The sequence below is a fragment of the Sinohyriopsis cumingii genome, chromosome 8, assembly GCF_028554795.1.
Source record: "Sinohyriopsis cumingii isolate HCF-2022 chromosome 8, ASM2855479v2, whole genome shotgun sequence".
NCBI lineage: Eukaryota > Metazoa > Mollusca > Bivalvia > Unionida > Unionidae > Sinohyriopsis > Sinohyriopsis cumingii.
In genome coordinates, this window is record NC_142968.1 from 56,677,606 (window position 1) to 56,696,249 (window position 18,644).

The 18,644-nt window shown below is 35.4% G+C and overlaps 1 protein-coding gene across 1 annotated transcript in view; it reads right to left on the minus strand.

Moving 5' to 3' along the window:
* Nucleotides 1–18,644, minus strand: part of LOC149793583 (dynein axonemal heavy chain 5-like) — a 229,214-nt gene that overhangs the window by 75,890 nt on the left and 134,680 nt on the right. The window contains exons 50-57 of the mRNA XM_089967542.1: nucleotides 17,566–17,688; nucleotides 15,332–15,727; nucleotides 14,679–14,819; nucleotides 13,410–13,503; nucleotides 10,682–10,830; nucleotides 9,941–10,095; nucleotides 5,487–5,640; nucleotides 3,755–3,919 (exon numbers count right to left, since the gene is read on the minus strand). Coding sequence (XP_089823668.1) covers nucleotides 3,755–3,919; nucleotides 5,487–5,640; nucleotides 9,941–10,095; nucleotides 10,682–10,830; nucleotides 13,410–13,503; nucleotides 14,679–14,819; nucleotides 15,332–15,727; nucleotides 17,566–17,688 — 1,377 coding nt within the window. The remainder of the gene's footprint in view (nucleotides 1–3,754; nucleotides 3,920–5,486; nucleotides 5,641–9,940; nucleotides 10,096–10,681; nucleotides 10,831–13,409; nucleotides 13,504–14,678; nucleotides 14,820–15,331; nucleotides 15,728–17,565; nucleotides 17,689–18,644) is intronic.

The window sequence follows — 18,644 nt, forward strand, 5'->3', positions numbered from 1 at the left end:
CATGGTGGTAAATACTGGTAAAACTAAAATATTACTTATCTCAACACGGAAAAGAAGGACAAATCTTGATAGTGATGAACTATGTCTGACATGGAAGGATACAAATCTGCAAATAGTCTGTCATGATAGGCTACTTGGTGTTCTGGTAGATAATAACCTATCATGGACTGAACATATCAAACATACCAGTAAAAAAGTCAATTCAAGTTTATGGCTTCTCAGTAGGATAAGACATTTTCTCCCTGAAAGGCACAGGAAACTATTTTATAACAGTTACATACAACCCTATTTGGACTACTGTAGTACAGTATGGGGTAATTCAAATGATAAAAACATAGCAAAGCTGGCACATCTTCAAAAAAGAGCATTTGGGCTAATATCAATCCAGAAAGAAAGCAAGGAAAGTTTAGCTGGTAGGTTAAAAATATTACCTATTAAAGACCGAATCTGTTTGAGAAAAGCCAAATTAATGTACAGGATATCTCAGAATAGTGCTCCTGAATATTTACAATCACTATTCCAGTATAGGCTACCTGGTAATACTCCCCACCTGCGATCCATGTCTACCAAACAGTATAAAATTCCCAAACCAAATAAGGAGTTATTTAAAAAAAGTTTCCAATACTCTGGAACTCTGCTCTGGAATAGTATTCCAGCAGAGATTAGAAATGCCCACTCTATTTCCTTCTTCCAAACCCAATATATCCAGTGGCTTCAGAGATGCAGCTTAAATAAATAAATTCCTTTGTATGAGGGCCTCAAGGTAGATTAGTTTTTAGCTAATTGTGTTACCCTCTTTAAATAAGGTCATTATTATTATTATTATCATTATTATTAATACTGAGGAGCCAATTATTAGAGTCCTATCTTTTCTGGCTTGTGATGTCATGTGTTAGACTCTGGATTGTATTTCAGACACATATCTCGGAGGAAGGGGTGCTGAAATTGGTGTTTCAGTTGTGTGAACTACTCGAGTTGATTTTGACACATTTGTCTGAGCACTGGGAAATGCAGTTGTTGGTGAAGGCAACAGACTTGTCTGAGCTGAGGGCCATGGGTGTACACGTATTGCTGTTGCAGGTGTGACACATGACTGAGAGGGGGGTACTGTTGTTTGCAATGCAGGATTACTTTGGGTATCAGTTTTTATTTGCATGATCATTTATATTTTCTTTTGGCTGGTACTAGGATTGTCTGTGTCTGAGCATCTGATACTGTCGATATTTGGGAGTCTGTCTGAATTGCTGTCTCACATGAGGTTACTTGCTCATTAACCCTTCCCTGTGCTGACTTAATATAGTATGTAACTGTAGTTTTAATTCTTCAATTTGGGCCTCCAAGTTCCTAATTGTTTTTTGATGTACACACATGAAGAAATCATTAAAGTTTAAGCCATCCCAGCTTTGGTCATGATTTATGGAGCGTGTAATTGCCTGACACTCTGGAGGGGTGTTAATTTTATTGCTTGAGTCATTTAGGTCAAAGACTTTAGGAGCTGTTTCATGTTTGGTACTACATCTAGTTACTGGTGTAGATGTCAGCATATAACTGCCTTTTGCATGGGTATTCTCATCATGTCTACATTTACAAATAATATGATCTAACCATGTGAAACTGTTCAGCCCCTCTATATGTAAATCACTTGTTGTTTTATACAATGTAGCCGTCACAGTGTTTTTCTCTTGTGTTCTGTAGATATAAATACCATTTTGTACACTTGAACTGCATGAAGTCATGCAAGGTTCTGAATCCAATATCAGTTTTACAAACTCAAACTTTTGTGGATCTATATGCACAGTGATACTGTATTTATTACGTTTGACCCTCAGGAATTCTGGGTAAATGTCAGCCATATTGGATAACTCCAAATCATCATCTGCACCATTGTTTTCATTTTCACTCTGAACATGACTTTGCTGCATGGAATTATCTGTGTGTCTTTGATTTTCAGGTATATCATACTAAAGCCAGAGAATGATGCAGAAAAAGTTGAGCTGAGTGTGATGAGAAAGGAACCTACAAGGCTGGTATTTAAATATGTTTCCATGATTCTGATATTTTCAGCTTGTTCATAACAGTGATGGCAAGTATATGAAATCCTTATATATGACTAGCATATATCCATAAACTTTTGAATGAAACTTGCATAATGTGTTTGAGATGGTATCAAATGAAGTTCAGATATGGTAGATGTAGTTCAATTTCAAGTATATCCACTTTGGTAGCCATCTTGGATAACCAAAAATCCTTTGTTTTGAACTGGTTTCCAAATTCACTTGAATAAATGAAAATGTGCACGTTAAATTTCACTTACACTAACTTAATATTGTCATAAATCCACAGTATAAATTATGGCAATAGGTATTAGCATATTTAACACCATTAGCATATTTAACACCAGTATTTACACCAAGTTCATTGAATTGAGTAGAGCTGTGTTAAGACCACATATACATGGCAGCCATCTTGTGTAAAATTGTGTTAGGGTTTATACCCACTACAGGAACCACATAGGCAATACAACTTCCCAGATGACTGTATGGGTGTAAACGTTGCATGCCATGTTTCTCTTATAATACATACCTGGTTACATTAAGATAGTGATAACTGTATTTGCTACCTCTAAACCCAGCTCTCCTGGAACAAGGTTGTGCCATCATAAGCAGGGGCACGTTACTGTCTACGCAGCTACCACTGGCCTGATACAGTTCAGTTCTCTCTTCTGCGAGGCCATATTAGGTTAGGGTTTATATCCACTACAGGAACTACATAGGCAATACAACTTCCCAGATGACTGTAAGGGTGTAAACATTGCAAGCCATGTTTCTCCTATAATACATACCTGGTTACATTAAGATAGTGATAACTGTCTTTGCTACCTCTAAATCCAGCTCTCCTGGAGCAAGGTTGTGCCATCATAATCAGGGGCATGTTACTGTCTATGCAGCTACCACTGGCCTGATAAGGTTCAGTTCTCTCTTCTGCGAGGCCATATTCCGCAGATAAAAGCTGGAAAAAGTTATCCTAGCATGCCACCCAACTGATTTCACTATGTCTCTAATGGAGATGTTACATTTGAATGCCAGGCTCATGGAAATTTCCCCATGTTTTTTTTAGCCAAGATTTTCATGAGGTGTAACTGTTCCTGAGTGAGGTCAATGTAAACTTATTTTATAACTCCATTTGCTAGTGCTCAGCTATATGGATGGTCTTGTGCTCTCTGGGATGCCAAAAACTGGGAGTACTACCTATTGTCAACTCAAAGATTGTGTTGGAGAGATGTGATGAACAAAGGGACAGAAATTCTCCTTCACAAAATTATTCATTTGTCAACCCCTGTCAATGTTATATGCCGTTTTTCCACAAATGTGGAGTTATTATATTATCTTCTAATTGTTGGATTGTTATAGCTTAAATGGATGCAAGGTATCAAATCTAGTAAATGTCTAAAAGTACTACATTTGGAAATAACTTGTCTGATAAAGTACCGATCTGTAAATTTGCCTGTAAAGATGCAGCTTTCCTGCACTTTCTTGTCTAGCAGATTTCTGCAATATGCATACAAAGCAAACTAATGACAATAGTAAACAATAGTTTTCTTGTGGCTGAATGTGATTTATATTCCCTAACGTATATAAAATCTTCAAAAACAGACTCAAGCAAAGAAAATTGCTTTAAAATTTACAGACAACAGAAAATGGTAAAGGTATAAAACAAAAGAAATGTTTCAAGAAATCAAGAAACAAGTACATACCGGTGAGAAGCAGAGAGCAACATGGAGGTTCTGACGACAGCGTGACAGGTAGTAGTCATAGAGGACCTCATTGCTTGGAACTCGTCGAGGGAATTCCTTCTTCATTGGGCCAATCAATTCCTGTAGAATCTCATCCAACTCATCTCGAGCAAACAGACCTGATACCTGGAGTAAAATAGTGCAAGTGAATAAATATCAGGACAAAAACCATTAATAATAATAATAATAATAATAATAATAATAATAATGATGTTGTTGATGATGATGATAATGATATAGTGAAAACATGGATATCTAGACTACTGGGGAGACACAAATTTTGTCTGGTTGTCCGGGACTAGGTTCAGTTTACCAAATCTGACTTTAATGATTTTATTTTCAAGAATTTATTTACTTTGTCATTGTTTTGTTTTTGACAAATATTAGCCTTTACCATGCTTTACCACAAAAATGATGATGTTATGTACAACACAAAATATGAAATGTGTGTTAGCATTCCATATACAAATGACCTGCTTTGTTTGTCTACCAGTGTATTCATGGATGCAGAAGAGAAGTTCACATTCACTATATCTGTAAGTAATGTATATTTTTGTGATTATTAGTTACATTAACAACAAAAATCTCAGTATGATACTCATATTTGTCAGAATCAGATGTTGTAAATTCTTTATTGTATCCTTATGAATATATTTTTAGGATAAAACTATTTTCATTCCCAAGATTTATTATGGTTATATTTTGTAGCAAGCTTTTGTAAGTACTGTTATTAATTTTTTTTTTGATACAGCAGTTGCTTCATAAAATATTTGATTTACCAATCATTTTCAACAGGCTTATATTGAGTAAAAAAAAATTATTCTCAATTACATGAAGTTGTTTTCTTGAGTCATTCACAATGACCCAACCCCTAAAAACCAAAATAATACACTTTCTGAGTCTCAAAAAACCCAAACACTTTCTAGAAAAGGTTGGCAGGTGTGTATTTTGCATTTTTAAGCTTTGCTTTTCTGTTTTCCTGAATGGAAGCTTATAAGTACTTGCAAATTCTAAACTAACTTAAAATCTTAAATGTATTAATTATTACCATTATCAGCTCCTCTAGGATTAATATAACTTCAGAATTAAACATTCTGCAGACACATGGAAACAATGTCATCTAAACAAAAATCTGGATATTTAATGAAGGTCTGGCATGTATCATTTATAAAAGCCATTCATTTTACTCATGACCACAGCTCATAATGGGTTCTTGCATAAGGATGCTTGATCACTGTTCTATATATTGTATTTTTTTGTGGATTTTCTATTTCATTTTTCCCACATACTTTAATTTATCCAATGAATGTAAGCAGTGTTTATAAAGCTCTGCTGACTATCTCAGCATGGAGGAAAAGCCATCAACATGAAGCTCCGCCTTAAGCTATTATCAACCATTACACATATAAAGGTCGATAAATATTAAAGTTGATACAAAAAAAAGAAAAAAGAAAGAAAGTTTGAATCAGTTCTCAATGAAATATTCAGATGACTGTTAACAGTTAGTTGAGACTGCAGCAGGGGATGTAGTATCTTCTAAAATGAAAATTTACTCCAAAAATTACTTTTTAAAACACCCTAGGTGGTTATTAGGTTGGATGTGGTACAATTGTTCCCCATTAAGATATACCCACAAGCAAATCATTTAGTCTCTTCTTTTACTTAACTACTGGACAAGAAGAATGATACAAACCTCTCCTGAGGACAGGATGTTGTTGAGGTACTCAAGGAAGGACTCATCTTTGATCTCGTTGTCTGTAAATATGAAAGTGATCCCCTTACCCTGCTGACCTGCGGTACGGTACAGGAACTTCAGATCTTCAAGTAGGTTACTCACATTGTAGGATCTGGTGCATAAAAAGTTTCTCTTTAAATTTATTTAATGTAATAACTTGTCTAGACATATATTATGGAAAAACCAAACTAGACAGATTTACAGTGATTCCATTTGCAGTTACAAAAATAATTTCTTGATCTCAAAGAGTACATTATTGCTGCCAGTTTGGTTTTTTTAAGAAACTGTTGTCATTCAATGTGTACAAAAATTATGTACAGTGAAACATTTCTAAACCAAACAATGTTCTGATTGATTTATAGAGGACCAGTACACAGAGATTGAAATGGCATTAGAATGATTTACTGAGACCAGAGTATGCAGCCAGTCTGCAGAAGGTTGTTGGGCTTCACTGACTGTGGATCAGAGCTTGAAATATCTGCTTCTCTGCTTGTTCTTATGAAAGATTACAAACACACATCAAGCAGTATTGAGTTTTATGGCACACCCCCCCCCCCCATTGATTTTACTGCTTACAGTAAAAAGATGAAGAAAAACCTCAACATCGTAAACCCGACCATGGCAAGTATCAATTTCCTATCTCTAATTGTACAAACTATATAGTAACATTATCTGTGGTATTTTTCAGAAAGATATATAGGGACCAATGCAGAAGAATGCACATAGCATAGAAAATTTAATTTAGTGGTTATCCTCCTATCCATTACAGGACTTGAGCGTCCATCGGAAACTTGCGTATTAGCTACAGCATACCTGACTGCTGAGTTGGTTAAAACTATACATTCCCACTTGGTTATAATTTACATATTGTCCTTAACCCTTTAGCTACTACAGCTGTTGTGCAGTCTCACTACTGCTGAATGCTATCATATCAGTTACTGAGATAGTGAGGCTGGTTGCTAGGCTGAATACTAGAGCATCATCATGGCTGACTACAGAAACTGACAATAAAAACATGGTTACATTTATATTCATTATTTCATTAGTTTTTGGAGGATTTCAGTGAAATAAAAAACAGCTTACTTTGTATAGAGTCTGTTATTCATATATTTTCACTCTATATACTCCTACATCCCATCATACAAGAAATTCCAGTCATAAAAACTGTACTGAATCACACAAAATAAATCTAATATTTACATATGTACACATAAAAACCCAATGTGGGTATGTGAGAAAGCTTGCCAGTAGCTTCTCGAGGGTCGGTGGTTCTTTCCAGGGATTTCCTGGGTTCTTCCTCCACCATTAATACTGGCCGCCATGTATAGCCTATCTTGTGCTGAAAAATGGCGTTAAACCCTACAACAACAACAACAACAACAACATATAAAAACATGAATGAAATCCACACTCTAATTAAAAAGATGAGAGTGTTACCTCTCAAAACAGTCATTATCCACACATAAATGTACTTGGCATTGTTTGCATCCTATGAAAACTTCATGCCTCCTCCCTTCCCTAACACACATCTTGCATCTCCCACGTTTTGGGAACCGTCCTGGCCAGTGCCTTAAACCTTCAGTATCAACACTGGACAGAGTTTTTCTTTTCCTACTTCCCTGAAAGCCAGCAACCATACATTTGGCCAAGTTCATTCTGAATTCAAGCTGTGTTCTTTTCTTTTCTTTTCCAAACTTGGTTTTGACCTGGTGGTTTGGTGACTCTTTCATACATATCAGGGCATTACATATCGCTGTATCAATGAGAAACCAAAAAAGATATTTCCACCATTTCTTAGCTTTACGACAAGAACTGTATTGCATTCTGTTTTGGTTTGGAATATCCACTCCCCCTTTGTTTTTTGAATACTCATCTGCAACTTTCGGGCAAGTTACTTCTTTTTGTCGGCCAGTTTTTTCTCTTCCAGTTACACTGGACAGCTGTGCGGGGTCCATGTTGTTATATAAAATATGGACAATTTTCTTGTCTTTCCAGGCAACACAGACCAGAGTCTCTTTTTGCATAATTTTCATATCCCCCTGGCTTTTTAAACTGCTGTTTTTTTTTAAAGGTTCTGGCATTCCTTTCCTATTTCCTCGGACAGTACCACAACAGAAGAGTCCATCTCGACGTAAATCTTCAAATAATTGGGGATTTGAAAAGAAATTGTCCATATAGATGTGGTGGTTTTTGTTTATTATTTTTCTGGTAAGGTCTTTCACCACTCTAGATCCTAACCCTTCTTCTCTCCCTCTCTGTCCATCAGGCTTTCCAACATAAACTTGAAATTCATGGACATAGCCGGTTTGAGGATGGGCTCTTTCCCAGACTTTAATGCCAAATTTTGTGGGTTTGGCTGGCAGATATTGCTTAAATGACAGTCTTTGTTTATAAGCAATCATGCTTTCATCAATTGACTGGTTTTTGGGAGGGTTATAATTTTCCTGGCATTTATGCAAAACTGCATCATAGAAAGGTCTTATATGGAAAATCTTGTCATGTCCTGGTTGGCCTCTGGGTGGGTTGATGCTTGTGTCGTTGGCATGGAAATATTTCCCTATTTTTTCAAACCTTTCTCTTGTCATGATTTTGGGTATTCCTGGGATCCCAAAATATACAGATGTCATCCAGGCAATGGAATATTTGGGTATTTGCATAATACTCATGACGATGTATATTCCAAGATATGCCCACATCTCCGTGATGCTGGTTTCATACCATTTCTGGTATTGATTTTGGTCCAACATTTTCTTGGCATAATTGTTTGTTTCTTTCACAAGCATTTCCATCAGACAATCAGGGAAAAACCTGAGGAAAAAATCTTTCTCATTGCTTAGTGGTCCAAGCTCGATTGTTGAACCAACACGAGAATCAAAATCATTGATCTTGAACATGGTGAGGTCATCACTCCATTGTGCAAGTGGGACTATGTCTTCCTCGTCATCCGATTCAAAATCACTTACATCGGGTGTTGAAACCAGACTAATATCAATATCAGATCCATTTTCTACAAATGCTCCATTAAATTCTTCAATATCACTCGCACTGAACCCTTCAAAGTTGCTCATATCTGAATTGGAATCCATTTTTGTTTATATCAACTACACGTGTTTTGTAAAGTGCAGAAAACCTCTTACAGTGTGTCTAAATTTAACGTCTCAGCTTTCAAACTTGTATCAAAATGTTGAGCAACCAGTCCTCTCATTGGTTATGATAATCAAAAATATGTAAACTTCTGTACTTTCAACCAATCAACATTTAGTTAACGTAGCTGTCTCGTCTGCATAGATGCGACACTGGGGTTCCGAATACTGCTGAATTTTACGCACATAAGCAACACTGGGGTAGTAAACTAGACTTATCGGCACTGCATATATGCATCAGTGGGGTTCAAGAGCTACTTACAGGAGACGCTTAGATGCGAAAGTCGTAGCTAAAGGGTTAAAATCACTTTACATGTGTCATTAAACATTACACTTTTTATATTTTGTGAAGCACTTAAATATTCTCATGCCTAAGTACTGATATTACTGTCCATTAGGCCAATGCTTTGGTTGTACTGTTTTTTAATAAAATATTCCTATCACTTTCAGAGCTATTGCCACAAGTATTCAAGTTTAATATCTCCATGAGAAGGAACCCTGATCTGACTGGAATTTGTCACACACCTTACTTGATCATCTTCATGGCAATGAGTATATTATCAAAGTAACAACTTCACCCTAATCTGAACTCGGGGTTTTGTTAGGGCATAGGGCAGTTAGGTTCAAACTACTGAACTGCCTGTTCTGTTTAGAAGTTACACATTTGCAGACAACTGCAATGATACAAAATTAATTGTGCATAAATTCTCAGATTTTTAAACAGATGCCTTCTCTGCTTGAGAGTAAACATGATTTCTGTGAAGCAATGGGATTTGAATGATTGTTAGAATATATCAAGGTTTCTAACTCTGTCCAATCTTAGCCAGCAGTGCCACTATGAAAATACCTTTCCTAGCTCAGGATCTATTTTTGAATCAGGAAATGCATAAATGACTCAAATGTCTCAAAAACTGCACCAAAAGATCAACCGACTGTAAAAAAACCTAAACTGTGTATAATATTTGCAAGACTGAAAAGCTGTGTGCAAGACTTTACCTTGTCTACTTTTTTAAATCATCCAGAGATTCCAAAAATTTCCCCCTTTTTTAACTGGAGAGGAGAATCTTTTTTCACCCCCAAAAATGTTCAGTCTAAAATAAAGGTAAAATCTCAACTGTAATTAAGCTTTTGTTTTGTTTGCAATAAACAATTAACTATAGACCAAAATGTTTCAAATACACCATTTTTTAATTTCCTTAATGAACCCAGACCCAGTACCATTCATCTAGAACTATCATTTTTATGCCCTGGAAATTACTCAATACCTACCTGGTGAGAGTGATTTGGAATGTCTTGTATCCAGCAATGTAGGAGGCCAGACGAGTTAAGCTCTGCTTCCCGGAACCGCCCACTCCAACAAGCAGGGCATGGCCTCGAGGTGTGCGAATGATGCGCGAGACTTTCACCAAGTTCGTCATGGCATCCTAATATCCAATAAGAAAATCACAGTTAAACTGTAGCTACTTCCATTGCTGAGTATGGCAAACAAATCCTAAATCCACAACCCTGATCATGGCTGTCATGAATATGACCCCAGGAGTCATAATCCCAAATCATTAACATATTATTTGTCTTTATCACAACAAAAGAAACCATTGAAAATAAAAACTTTTACTCGAATTAAAGTTTTATTCAATATTTGACCCATTATTCCAACCAGGGACCCTGAGGAGGAAATCAAAACTGTTACACTCCCCCTTGCAAATAGTTATCACATGGGCAACATATGTATATTATTTGGTGTATTTTCACCCAATGATTCAGGAGATAGTTATGGAATGAAGGACAAACTGGCAGAAAGTATCGAAGCAACAAATTCTACCTTACTGCAAAGAAGCAGCAAAGTTACAAATTACGTGGAGAAGTCTACCAAGTGTATTCATGTGTGTGCATAGTATGTAATCATGCCTTGGATTAGCCCATAAATCTTACAACTGATTCTTTTCAACTGTATCAGAAAATTATTTTTATTGAACTGGTGTAAATTTATTTCAAAATCCTACTATTTACCTTAAAGAACACTAAGTCCATCTTGGCCCCTCTGATTGTTTCATTGTACTGCTCCTGATAGGTGGCAAGTTTTTCTGCTAGGAACTCCAGGGATGGAACTGGCTCATATATCTTGGGTGCCTCAAGGTCAGCCTCCTCACCCTCCTCACCTGCAGAGAGATGGTTAGCACAACAAGGTACAAATTTGATCAGTAGCTTCATAAAATAATGACAACAATGATGATACAATAGATCAACATCAAGATTCAGATACTAGGCACTTGATCATGATTTCCATAATCCATTACACACGTGTATGGATGGATGGATGGATATAGATATACATGCATGTACACACACATATACACACACACAAATATAACTCTTTTCACAAAAAAAATCTTGCTATGTATTTCTGCATATTTTACTGCTCCTTGCAGGTTTCCTCTTCAATCCATCTTTGTTTGAGGACATCATTCTTTTAATTAATTTCCTTGAATAGTTCTTTCATTTTATTTTCAATTCTGAGCACCAGTGCAGTAAAAATTGTAAGTCAATATGTACCAAGACTATCTTACTTATGAAGGGTACTAATCAGGAAATAACATTTTTAAAAAGCCTGCTGAATAAAAACACTTTTTATAAAAGACTTTTACAAACAAATCATTTCATGTGTAAAGATAAATTTTGTTTAATATTGATATATTTTTTAAAAACAAATAAAAGATAAAATCTCACTCTTTTTGACCAAAATCTCCAGCAAAGTTGATGCTTTGGCATTAAATATACCCCAAAATAGTTTAAACTGGAACTTCCAATTTATGAATAAATGGATTCTTAAGTGTATCAACTGTTCACCTAAGGTTACATATAAGAGGTTCAGAGATCCTTGCAATACACCCAGAAATACAGCACTGCAAAAATATTAATGGTATTAAAATTCCTATGCACTCTTTGGAATTAAACAGAGTATCATAAACTCATTTGTATGCTGCTTTCCAAACATCAGATGATATATTCAAAGTTGAGGGTGCTAAACTTTTAGAATTTTATGACTTCAGAGCCAAAATAATCAAACCATTTTCCATCATAAAATGGTAAAGAAATGTTTTTTTGCATACTTTTTATCAAGACAGATTAGGAATTACCCTATTTATGATGCCATTGACTTAAAAAAGATTACCATGGCACCTTCAAACTGGAAAAAAACTTCCCATGTGTCCTATTCAGAATGTAGTAGAACCCAAAGGGTGAGGAAAACACAATACTTCCACATTTACAGTTACAAGTTGACATGTACCAATACAATCATACATGAGGCACTAACTAGGTCACAGCAGCATATGCTGTGCTGTATTTTCTAAAAATGGTTGCATCTGAATGTAATGACTAAACATTTTAGTGCAAGTGCCAATACCAAAATCTGGTGTGAGATAAATTACACCCATTGGTTTCATCATTCATTAGTTGTTATGATACCTTACAACAGGCATGTGCAACCTACAAACTGCACACAGCATCTTACCAGTGACCTAGTTTCATCCAGTTACATCATATGGGTGTACATTATTGCACACACCCTGGAATAAGCTGCAAATGCCTTCCTTAAAGCTTTATGCAACCCTTCAATTATGGGCACAACATCTTTACTGGCTTTTAGCTATGACCCCCAGACCAATCAGCATTTTTTCTCTCTCACTCAACATGCAAGTCATCTACAACATTTGCTGAAAGGTACATGATTGTGAATATCAAGTCTTTGTGCAGAAACCAATTCTTTTCCTTTAGTCACAACTATCTTGACCTTTTCTTCTCAAATAAATAGGCTTCTTCCTTACCCAAAGTACAAGCTTTCCACAAAGTATGATCCAGGTCTGAAACTTATTCTACTATGCATAGCCAGTTTTCTTCTTTCATCTTGAAGTTTGAACTTTTTAACAAAAATTGATAAACTTAATTCCTACACAAAGTGCAAGCTTACCACAAAATTATGCCCAGCTATGTGAGTAAGATCTAATGTTACTGAACAGAAGTCAACCATAACTTTTTATTTTTTGATCCCAAAATGTGTGTGTTTATTTATGTTTATTTTATTTTTAACATGGCTTTAAAAAGTTGTCCAGTCATATTGCTACAATGTCTGCAGTGTGGCAGATTATAGTGAAGTCAAGCACTGATCATCATGCCACAGACATGTAGCATGATGTATTATCCTGACACCAGTCCTAACACTAACCTCTTAATGCTGAGTGCCAAGCTAGGCAACTGTTACTATCATTTTTATAAGTCTTTGGTATGAATCAGCCAATGTTCAAATCCATGACCTCCTGTATCTGGGGTGGACACTCTAACCACTTAGGCCGCTGGAGTAGTCAATCCCAAAACCAGTAGGACTCTTCCTGACACAAAGTTTGCTTCTTGTATATAATATAGCAAGAACATTATTGTGTGGCAACAAAATTTTTCTCTTTCAGTTACAGTGATCCAGACCATTCATCTGTTCATCCTGCCATCAATGGGCTTCTTCCTTAATTCATCTGCAAGCTTTCCACAAAATATGGTAATTGGTATCAGACGTAAAACTGAAGATATCATGCAGAAAAGGAAATACCTAATGGACAGCAGGAAAGACATGGTCAGATCACAATATGCTCCATCAAAGTGGCAAACTTGAATTAGGAGACTAACAAAAGTAAACTTGAATTATATTTTTAACATTAAAAATATTTTAAAGAAGCCCAGTATCTACCTGTAGCCTCTGGCGCATCTCGTAAGAAGTCAACAAAGAAAGGCTCAGCAGGCATCTCACTGGCAGCAGCAGAACCACATTCTTCTTCAGCAACCTTCCAAAAGTTATATTCAGATTAAAAGTTTTCAAATAAACATTCACACTAACTTCGAGACAGTAAAAAAAAAGATTTCAGAATTTTGACTAAAATTAGAATTCAGTATTAATATCTGGCACAAATTTCTTTCAAACCAGTCCAACATTCAACCTTTCTGGCAATGATAAAGATGTAAAATCAGGTTTGAAACCAGTCAAACATTCAACCTTTCTGGCAATGATAACGATGTAATATCAGGTTCTATTCAAGGATGCATGATTGTTTTACTCATGCTAAGTTCTAAACAAATTGTGCAGAAAAGTCAGCTCAATTCACCAAGATTGTTCATCACAATTTGCTGAGATAAGACCTCATTAAGTCCAAAACCTTAATCATTGGTCTAAAGGGTGGGATAGGAAAGTCATCTGCACGGTTCTCAAGAACAAGTGGCTCAAAAAAAAGATATTCATGGTTGTACTGAAAAGCTTAAAAAGGAAATGAAAATCCTGGGCTGGAATTTGACCCACTTATATGTAAGGGGTTACTGAGTTTATTGTTAAGGTATGTTCTTCACAAAGACTGACTCAGTTCAATGGGGGTTTTAACTCTTATGTTGAGGTTGGTGAAATGCTAGGATGGAATGAGATCATGTTTCCTTGTTGACAAGGAAAACAAAGACAAAGCTGGAGTGAACAAAGAACTTCGTATCTTGGAACAAGATAATGTGAACCTAGTGCTTTTCTAAAATGTTGTCTAATTAGTTCAAAGTCATGGACATGGAGGGATAATTCTTATGTGTGACATGATTCTATCCTTTTTCTCTCAAGGCACAGGGACTGTGATTCAGTGACCTGAATTGGCATACCATGCCACTGAAAGAGTACCACTAAAATTTCCAGGAAGACCTATGAATGGGAATTATCTGCATTTTTCACTAACAACCAAAAATAACTTCATCATTGTAAAGTATGATTTAAATGAAATAATTTCATAGAAAATGCTATGCTAATGAGCATACTCAGTTATCATGAAGATTTATCAATTCTGAAAGTTACCATTTATGTCACAAGGTGAATGACTTTATATTCAAACACATTTTGTAACATAAAGTATAAACCAAAAATGTCAATCAACTTTATAACAAAACTTACTTCATACAAAGACATTTTACACATTAAAACCAGAAAATTTACCTGTCTCAAAGTCTTCTCAAACCAGTCCTTATCAGAGAGCTCAGTAAATCTGTCAGCAATGGCACGTGTGCACTCATGTTTCCAGATTCCCATTAAGATGCTGATCTTGGAAATGGTGTCACTGTTGGCTGTCAGGATCCCCTGAAAATTAAATGATGGAAATTTTTAAGATATGTGGCAACTGCAAAATTCATAGAAATAAAATTCTCAGCAAAATTTAATTATCTTACTGAGTGACAATAATCAAAACCATATTAGAGTACACACCCACCCTGTGTGTCATGTTTTCTATAAAAGTACTAGTTTGGACATGGTCAACTCTGAAGATTATTGACCAATGGATCACAATAACCTGGACAATTGGTCAAGGTATGCAGTCTTGAACTAAACTTCATGATCTGCTGTGCAGAAACCATTATTTTTTTATTAAACCTAATATGACCTTGACATTCAATCTTCAGATCCAGAATCTATTCTTTATTACCTGTGCATGCTATTTGCAAAGGATAGGTAAGGAACTTACTCAAAAACAAAAATAGTTCTCCAAAGTCCGGTTGTATTGGAGTCATAATGATTCTGACCTTTGACCTGAAACTGAATTCATCAATTCAGAGTTGAGCTGCATTGACTATTGGAGACAATAATGTACTGACCTGCCAAATTCTGCTTAGATCTCTCAAATTGAAGACATAATGGAATTTGGCTGGTGTTGGCAACATCTTAATCTTAGTCCTCTGCCAGAGTTTTCTTGTTGCTGGCACAAGCATGTTAGCCAAGTCTGAAATCTCCTGACTGAAGCCTCTTTCCTTGACAAAGTATCCAAGTCCAACAGTCCTGAAAATCTTGTCAATGGAGGCATTGGATGGAAGGGTGCAGTTGAAGATGTTGAAATGTCTCTTCAGGCGCTGTGGAATGTCGTTACGTCCTCCTCCTGGGTGGATCATGGCAGCAATAACCTGGATGTCTACAATGTTGGTGAACTCACCGGGTTTCTCAAGGTTATAGAAACCCTTTACCTCCATCATCTGTCTGGTGATTTCATTGGTTATCTGAAAGCAAAAAATTTCCACTATTATCCTTTGTCATGTTTCTTAAGAAAACATGGAATTCTTATGACCCTAACTATTACAAACTGTTGGATATAGCAATGTAGTTTTGGAAACTAAAATGTTTGATTATTATTGTTTTTTGTGTTATAATTGCATAGTTCATTAGACAAGAGCATGGTATTATTGATTATGATACTATTCACTATACTGATACTGAAATGTTTGAAGAAATATGGGAAGCTATGGATATTTTTATAATGAAATTGTACCAATGTTCTGCCACTAAATAAGAGGAAAACACAAAACAAGAATTTCATGTAATGCTATGTCTCACTTGCTTGTCTGTGGTATAATTCAAAAACCTTACACAATCACAAGAACAAGAAAAGTAAGCCATATTGACCAAAACAAATGGCCAATGATCGGTACCATGGCATACAGTATAATAATTTCCGAATGTGTTTCAGCCATTTTAATGAAAATATACATGAAGTCCATATAAAAACATTAATCTGGTTGAAGTGACACACTGACATAATGGCGTAGAACAAAATTATTGTTTCATGTTGGACTAGATGGGGCATATGTTTTTTCTAACAGCAGTTTTAGCTGGCTAAGGTGTCTATGGTCCAGAATCAAAATTTAAAAGAGTCATTAATGTCAATCTATTTTGATTTTGGACAAAATTTGTGGTATTCTTGTTGACAATAATTTCCTTCCATCTAATCATACAAGTTTCATTACAGAGAAAACACACTTCTATATTTAGCTATTAAGCAAAATGAAGTATTTCATTTTAAAACAATACCATGTCACTTTTTACAACAGCCTCCTTCAGACTCCTTCTGGCAATTACAACATAAAATAGAGAAATGTCTTATTTTAATATTAAGAAAATATTTCAGTTGCAAAAACAAGTCTGTGAAAGAAAGTTAGATGGAAACACTAGAAACATTATAGTAGCAATATATAATTTGTAAATCATTCCTTTCAAATATCACTTAAACTGCAAAAAGACAAAATGATGTAAGAAGTTTCTGCTAAGTCTGCCCCTGTTTGCTTGAGAAGTACTTTTCAATGCAGGGAAACCAGCAACACTGCAAACCTTACACCAACGACAAATCTTTTGAATTCCAAAAACAAAACAACAAAAAAAGACTTCCTTAAAAAACAGTTTTCATTACTCTCGGCCATTACATGTAATAATATCACAAAAGAAATCAAAAAATCTTGTGGCATATCAGCCTTTTACCATAGGTGTATTAAATAGATCAAATCTAAATCTTAATCAATAACACAAGGCCCATCCACCTTTTCCAGTCATGTTTTGTATATAAATAGATGATGGTATGTGTTATGCACAAGTTTAACTGTGCATGATGAACACTGATATATATATATATATATATATATATATATATATATATATATATATATGAGAGAGAGATACACAAAAAAACAAAGTGCTATCCCTTGATTCAATAAGAGAATGCTTTATACTATTAACATAATTTTATAAATATGAATAAATAACATTTTCATAGAGGTTAGAAAAGTTTGTTTCTTATGCACGAATGCCTATTCCACCAAGGACATTCCATGGATCTAAAAATGAGATAATAGGATGGAAAAGAGTTTATGTCACATTATGCTCTTACAGTATTACAGAAGATTGCTTAATGAACTGTCAATTTATGTAAAACCTAGGCTGATTAATCTGACTTGCTACACCATGGTTTGCTTCTTGTGTTATATATATATATATATATATATATATATATATATATATATATATATATATATATATATATATATATATATATATATATATATATTACCTGATCTCCCCATGAATTGATGGTAGGCATGTTAATGTCATCAATAAAGACTGTCATCTTTCTGCCAGCTGGGGGGCCATATGTGGTACCCATCCTCTTGTCTACATACCCCTCAATGGTTTTCTGTACAAATGAAGTAAAGGTGCACATACCACAAATAACAAATCTACAGAAACTATTATTGTTTTCATATGTGTGTGTGTGTGTGTGTGTGTGTATGCATGTATGCATGCATGCATGCATGCATGTATGTACATGTATGTATGCATGCATATATTTATGAACTTTGAAAACCCTTAAAACTGCAAATAATATACATAAAAGATATTAAATGTTTTTTCATCTCAACAAAGAGCATGACAGAAAATACTTTTTGTTTATCATCTGTTGTAATTAAGGCCTTTTATGCATGTAGGTTATGTGGATCGGAAGGTAGCAGGATAGACAGACAGTGTCTGACTCAACTAGTATTGTCACAGTTTCAGACCTCAATGCTGGCTGCATCTGCACAATATACCAATAGAACATGTACTTTTGCTTGGTTCAACTTCTTTGACCTACTGTCTGTCCTTAGTCTTGTACTTACTACAGAGTAAGATAGATTCCATCCAAAATAATGATAATAGCACTTTCTCCTGAATAACATGTACTCAAATGCAAACAATTCCTGACCAAGATATGATACTGCATAATGTGTTTTAACATGCTCCTCACAGATCATACTCTTGCAGAATATATCAGTGCTGCAACAAAGCTTTGACCCCAATGTCATCTAAGCCTCACTCAATCATCACTACAGATTAGCACAAATTGGCAACCATAACCACATGGGTCACAATATCATTCCACTAGGTCATCCAAGCCTTTGCTCATTGCCTCTGCTGATTAGTAAACAAGAACCCAGACCACATGGGTCCAACTACTGTTTCCAGGAGACACAGTGAAATCCATCAAAACTGACAGAAAATGCGCTAGACTATGTACCACACTGCTATGTCTTTCACAATGCCATATACTCTTGTGCTATCTTACCACTAGCTATCTATTCCATCACTGCTACAAAGAATACATATTATACA